Raw genomic sequence first — 6,235 nt, 5'->3', positions numbered from 1 at the left:
AAGAGACAGGTATGTTAGCTATCTGATACAAAGTGTAATCACATACTGATATAAAAAGTCCTTTCTTTAGGATAGTGTTTGGAAATATTTCTTGCAAAGGAAATTAAAAAACCCAACCAAACAAAAAAGCTATAGTGTTTGGGAATGAGCCTAGAGCAGGCAGATAAAACTTTGTGGCAAAAGGCAGTTTGTCAAGCTTCTTTTTGTAAAGGACATTATTTTCATCACATTTTAAAAGTAGAAATGAATGAATTATGATAAGTATTATGTGTTTCCTTAGCCATTGTTTTCCCCGTCTCATTTTTAGAAGACCTCTCTCCTATTATTTGTATTACTCTACTCATAATTAGTAGTGCACAGAAATAACAACAGTTGGAATTCCAATCATTCTACACTGGGATAACTAGCAGTCTTTCATTTTGCAGTCATGATGTTACATTTATGCTTACATGTTAACCCAGCTAAATACATAGACACGCATAACTAAGGTCATTATTTCAGTGGGACCGTCCACACCCTCAGTGCTGGGCTCTTTGCTACATAAGAACTGTAGTTCCAGCTAAAAGTTTGAACACAGAATTCAACTTCATTGTTTTGTGAACAGGTACAGGAATCTTCTAGATTAGTCAATGCTTTTGTGGATAACTGGATTAGATTAAAGTAGATGGTGCAGTAACTCAGTCAATCCTTAAACAGAATAAGGGTGGTAGTCTAACTAGGATTTGTCTGAAGAGGAATGGAACGTAGAACTGTCACAGTCATATCATAGTAACAATTTCTAAGAAAGACGGCATAATAAGAAAAGCCACAGTAATTCAGACTATATTCTCATCAGTCCAGTATCCTGTATCAGTCCAGTATCCAGTATCCTGGAGACCAGAGGAAGTGTGGAGTGACCAGTCCTCAGGCATACTCTCTAGCTTATGGCAGGTGCATCCTAGACACCTTCCAAGCTGAAGGCTTCATCTGGACCATTATGTAAAATAGTCATTAATGGATTTAACCACCTTTGATGTTTCCTCATATGTTTTAAATGATTATTTATTTTGGAATGTTTTATCATTTGGAGATTAGGCTACAAAGTGAAGAGCTCATTAAATCCCAAGAAAAATGTGTGATATTAAACATGCACTTGAATACATTTTCTTCCGTAAGGCTGAAGCCAAGAGAAATAATGACATGGTCAACACTTACAGAACACAACCATTTAAAAATATTCATAAACCCAATACAAAATCTAAGGAAACAATGAAAACAGCTCTAAATTGAATTGAATTTTATAGAAAGCAACTTTTGAAATTTCCTCTTGTCAATTCCTACTGTGAGTAGCAGTCACCTTGTTAAAGGTGCTATTTACTGGTGCCTAGTGCATAAACAACAGACATTTACAAAACGCTAGCTTCTTCTGGAATCAATTTCATTTGCAGACTCTTTTGGTTTGGTGGTTTTGCATGCACCTTATCTATTTTAATGTCATAATAAATCTTTGAAATTCATCCATATTATGCTTATCGTATTTGTTTATATGGCAGATTTTGATGCATTTTAGTACAAGAGTTTAAAATCCTCTCTAAATGTTATTGCTGAGGGTCATAGCAGTTTATAAAAAAAATAAGAAAATACTGAAATAATCTAACATCAGTAATAAAAGTAGTGCAAGTATTCCCTGACTGTGAGAAATACATCTATCTTTCACAGAAGGGCTAGTGGGGAAATGGCACAGGTGAACTTTAAAGCCAGTAGAGATCAAAGCAACTCTGCCTAAGACGTGCAGAGGAACTCCGATCCTCTGGGGAGCAGGAAGGCCTCATGTTCCTGCGGCTGCTCACCTTTGGTTGGACTGTCAGACTCTGGTGCCACTGACTGCTACAGGAAGGGTTAGCTTGCTGCTGATTTTCTTCCTCCTCAACAGGGAAGAAAACCAGAACCTGCTATACATAAACACACCAACCTCTCTCCCCGACCAGACAAGGAACTGAAAAGGTGGATGAGTGAAGGAGGAAACATGCTTTATTAAACTTACTCTTTCTTCCCAGTTTGGAATGACACAGATTTTGTCATGAATTTTATTCCTCTTAAGCTATATCCTGGCTGATACGATATGATCCAGGAAAGAAGACGCAAGAGCATTTTGTTGTCAAGTCAATCTCAGAGACAGAGCAAGATAATTTCTAGAGGGCAGGCACTGAAATAAAATTCTAAATAACCATACTTCACAAATACATATACATATATACATATACATGTATACATACATCCATGCAGGTTTGTGAATACACATGCAGATATGTTACAGCATGTATTAATTATTTTTTAACATTTCCAAACCCTTGGAAGTTTAGAAGGTGGGTGTTACAGTGAAGACAGATTTTTTAGCTTCAGCTGGTTTTTAATACCAAACTTCTGACATGAAATCACACAAGAAACAAGAAAACTATGTAATCTTCTTTAAGATGTATCTGGCTGAAAGCAGAGAATAACATATTAACACAAATCACAATTCCATATTAGTAATTGTACTCTTGATTCTTTTTATGTACTAGATCAACTTCCTTAACTTGCAGCAACTGCCTATTTTGTTTCTATTTTTATTTTTCTTCATGCATTGAATAGAAAAAGTAGAAAAATAATCAAATATAAATACCATAAAATACTCCAATGGCCATGTACAAGACTCCATTAACAGACAAATTTTTATCCTTTTGAAATATAAAAACTATAATATTGAATAGATCTGAGACAGGCAGTTCAAACCCAGGTAATGCTAGAATGAGATGGACAGTGTAAACAAAAATCATACTGATGTTTTACGTAAAGCAAAGAAACTAGAATGAATAATGAGAATATACTCAAAGAAATAAGTATAATGGTATATGTGGTGAACTGAAGTCAAAATTAAAGACAAGACTCAGAAAGCTTCCCTGGATTGAAGCTACTCCTGTGTTTGGAAATGATGGGAGTTATCCTGGTTTACACAATTCTTACAGCATTAGAGTAGCCCATGGAGTGATTTCTTTCTGTGACAACTCAGGTTGTGATCATGAGCCAAGAGATCACATGACCCCAGTTTTAAATTGAGAAACACTATCATTGCTGAATAAATTCCAACTAAATTTTATGTTCTGCTAAACAGAAGATTTGAACTATTTTGTTTCTCAATTGGCCTGTCTCCCCACTTGCAGGACAGACACTTCACTCATATCTGATACTACCACAAGCAATGAAAATACCGGGATTAAGTTTATGTGTTCTCTAATCGCAGAGGTCTCATTAGAGCAACTGGATACTTCATGCTTTGTACATGTTACATTTAAATGGAATTTTTATTTTCTTTATGGTTCTTTCTCCCCTCTTGCTATATGGATCAGTAGACAGTTGTTTCTCAAAGTGTGCAGCACTAGCAGTATAGAATGTCATAAGCACTGGTCTTTTGTTTGGGAGTTAATGTGAGAGGTGTGATCGTGATACACCTCTGGGAACAGTCTGGGATCTCATTCTTGGGAAGAGTGCAAGTATTTCTGATATTTAAGCTTTGCATTGCTATCCTTCTGCAAGGTGCAAAGACCAGCTCTACTCTGTCTGTAGAGACTCTGATACCATAAAGACACTCTGCTTGTGTCTGGGTAGTGAAACCTGGAGAGTCGAAGGCAAAGGCTGCTCATCATTACTAGTACCGCTCTAAAGCAATCTGAACTGAGTCAAAACTTGAAGAATGTGGCCCCTCATTCATCTGTTTTCTGCTCTTTCTACATGACAACATGAACTTCTTGTTACTGACAAGGAGAAATACATACAAAGCATACCTTATAGGGCAAGAATATATAGTAGTACTGAAGAAATACTTTTCATATGTACATAAAGAACCCCTCTATATGTATTCATTTACAGGAGTAGATACGATTTAAAATACTTTTTTTTTTTTTTTTTTTTTCAGGAAGATCTTCAAGGACCTGGAGCGATTCAAAGCAGAGGCTACTTTTTCTACAGGGTATGGTTTGTTTCACTTTTTTTCTTTTCATTTAGTGATGAGTGTTACAAAGAAAAAGTAGAGAAACCAGTAAATTATTACATTAAGAATTACTGTGACTGAGGAAACTTGCTTCACCAAGAGCATCCCACCATATAGGAGCAGATCTGCTCCAAATATTTTCTTGGCTTAAAATAAAGGCATATTAGGAAGGTTTTGTACACATCTTAATGTTTGCATATACATAATACCATGCCATGTCTTAATATGTCATTAGTTATTATGTATAGAATTCTGGAAGTTCTAGAAAATATGCCATCTTGGACAATTTTTCTAAAGCATTGTTCGATATAGTACATTTGCACGTGATATACATACAATGCCATGCTTATACACTGTATCAAAACAGCTACAGGGCCTGACCTTCCCATTTTCCTTGTGTTTTGACCAGTAAGATTAGAAACGAGGCTCAGAAATTCTCATGAGAATGAAACTACTTCATTTATCTTTGATGCCATAGAGCTTTTTCAGTCCATTTTTGCAAAACTGAGCAAGTTAAAGATGGCAAGTCAACTTTAATAATAATTATCTAGATTTTGGTTAATCTTTTTTTCTATTTAAATAAGAAAGTGGTTAATGAAAAGATTTTTTTTTCAGGTTTCAGGTTTATCTTAACAATGATCAGGTTGATAGAACTGAGAAATTTCCCAATTTCTATACATACTGATTTGGGTGGGGCTTTTTTACTGAAACCAGTCAGTTTTATGGACCACTTATTGGATATTTGTCTTTCAGCCACGCAATGGAAGGAGATCAGTGGATTTTCGCTAAGGAGGTATCTATTTAACGCTTTTAATGACAATCTATATAAATAGGGCACAATATTTATGTTGAGGAGTAGTCTCAGAAAGACTTGTCATCTTAAGACTTCTGCAGACAAACTTCTCCCAGATGTGCTAAATTCACACGTATCTTTAGGTGAACTGAATAAAAGCTGTAGGTACTTAGTTCCTAGAACAGAAAACACAAAGCTGTTTCACGCAGCAAGAAATGGAAAATATCCCAGATCTGTAAACATTTTGGAAAGTTAACAATGATAAGTGTATGTCAGGAAGAACTGATTCAACTACCTATTAAATACATACTGACATCCTGGGGGTAATCCCCCTGTTCTTACACAGAAAAAACCCTCACACTGAAACTAAGTACAGGCTTCAGGATTTAATTTCAAATCATTTGACTCTCTGGAGAGATATAAAAGCACAGTATTATAGTGCTCTGCTTTCTAATATATCTTACATCTCTTGTCATATTTTAAGTGCTGTTATATCATACCAACATCTGAAAATTTTTCTTATTTTTTAGGATTTTACATTCCTGACCTAGAACTAATGCTGCAGGAATGCTGAGTACATGGACATACTGTTTTCCTTATAAAAATTATTCGTTACTAATGTACAATTAAAAATCATTAGAATGTAAATGTTATTAAATTTGATTGCATTAAGGATTCAAATGTTTCTTTACTTTGTTGATTATATTAAAAGCATCCTAAAATTATTTGTTTCCTAGTGTTATGATGTTTACAACTGTGTGTAAAAAATGTCACAGTGTATGCATGCAACAGACATTGCCTCTAACAACATTGTTATGTACATTTATTTTACCTTATAAAGGCACTCAGTTGTTTTAATGAGAATGTTTGCAATGCTGGCTGTGCATTTTTTTCAGAATATACTGCATGTGATTTGTGCAGTCTTTAAAATCACAGCAGGGCAAACAAAAGATATGGTTTGCTTTCTAAGATGATGTTCTTTACTCCTGTATTTCCTTCACTGTTGTCTGTGGACTTCTGGCAATCTGCAGGATCAAGATAAGTGCTCTGCAGGTTGTCTGCAGAACTATATTGATGATACGGGAGTTGTTAGTTCTCAGTAAGTCTTAAGGTTAATAGTGTTTCATTGGCTGAAAAAATATGAGAATCTCTCTTCCCTTAACTAATGGAAATTGAGTAAGTTCCATGTTTTGAAAAGTATCTTAATTCATCAAAAATAAAACGATTTTTTAGCTATGAAGAACACAGATGCAGCATGGTTCTCATTCAGAAGATGAGTTAGCTGCATTGTTCACATACTTCCAGAATTAGAAACCATTTGAAAACTCAAGTGGTTTTGATGTAGAATTAAAGAAATTCCAGTCAAAAGAACAAGTTAGCCTCACAATCTTTCTAGCTTCTCTCTGAGTTTGTTTTCACAGAAGGGTTGTGTT

At 35.1% G+C, this 6,235-nt stretch overlaps 1 protein-coding gene across 1 annotated transcript in view; it reads left to right on the top strand.

The window, feature by feature from the left end:
• The window catches only part of NMU (neuromedin U), a 14,096-nt gene extending 8,569 nt beyond the window's left edge, over positions 1 to 5,527 (top strand). Inside the window, exons 8-10 of the mRNA XM_026846942.1 lie at positions 3,935 to 3,988; positions 4,763 to 4,802; positions 5,333 to 5,527. Coding sequence (XP_026702743.1) covers positions 3,935 to 3,988; positions 4,763 to 4,798 — 90 coding nt within the window. The 3' untranslated portion in view covers positions 4,799 to 4,802; positions 5,333 to 5,527. The remainder of the gene's footprint in view (positions 1 to 3,934; positions 3,989 to 4,762; positions 4,803 to 5,332) is intronic.
• The last annotated feature ends 708 nt before the right edge of the window (positions 5,528 to 6,235 follow it).

Source organism: Athene cunicularia (genome assembly GCF_003259725.1).
Source record: "Athene cunicularia isolate RWA chromosome 4 unlocalized genomic scaffold, athCun1 chr4_part1, whole genome shotgun sequence".
Lineage (NCBI taxonomy): Eukaryota > Metazoa > Chordata > Aves > Strigiformes > Strigidae > Athene > Athene cunicularia.
Note: the sequence above shows the minus strand (reverse complement) of the source record. Positions and strands in the feature narration are given on the sequence as shown.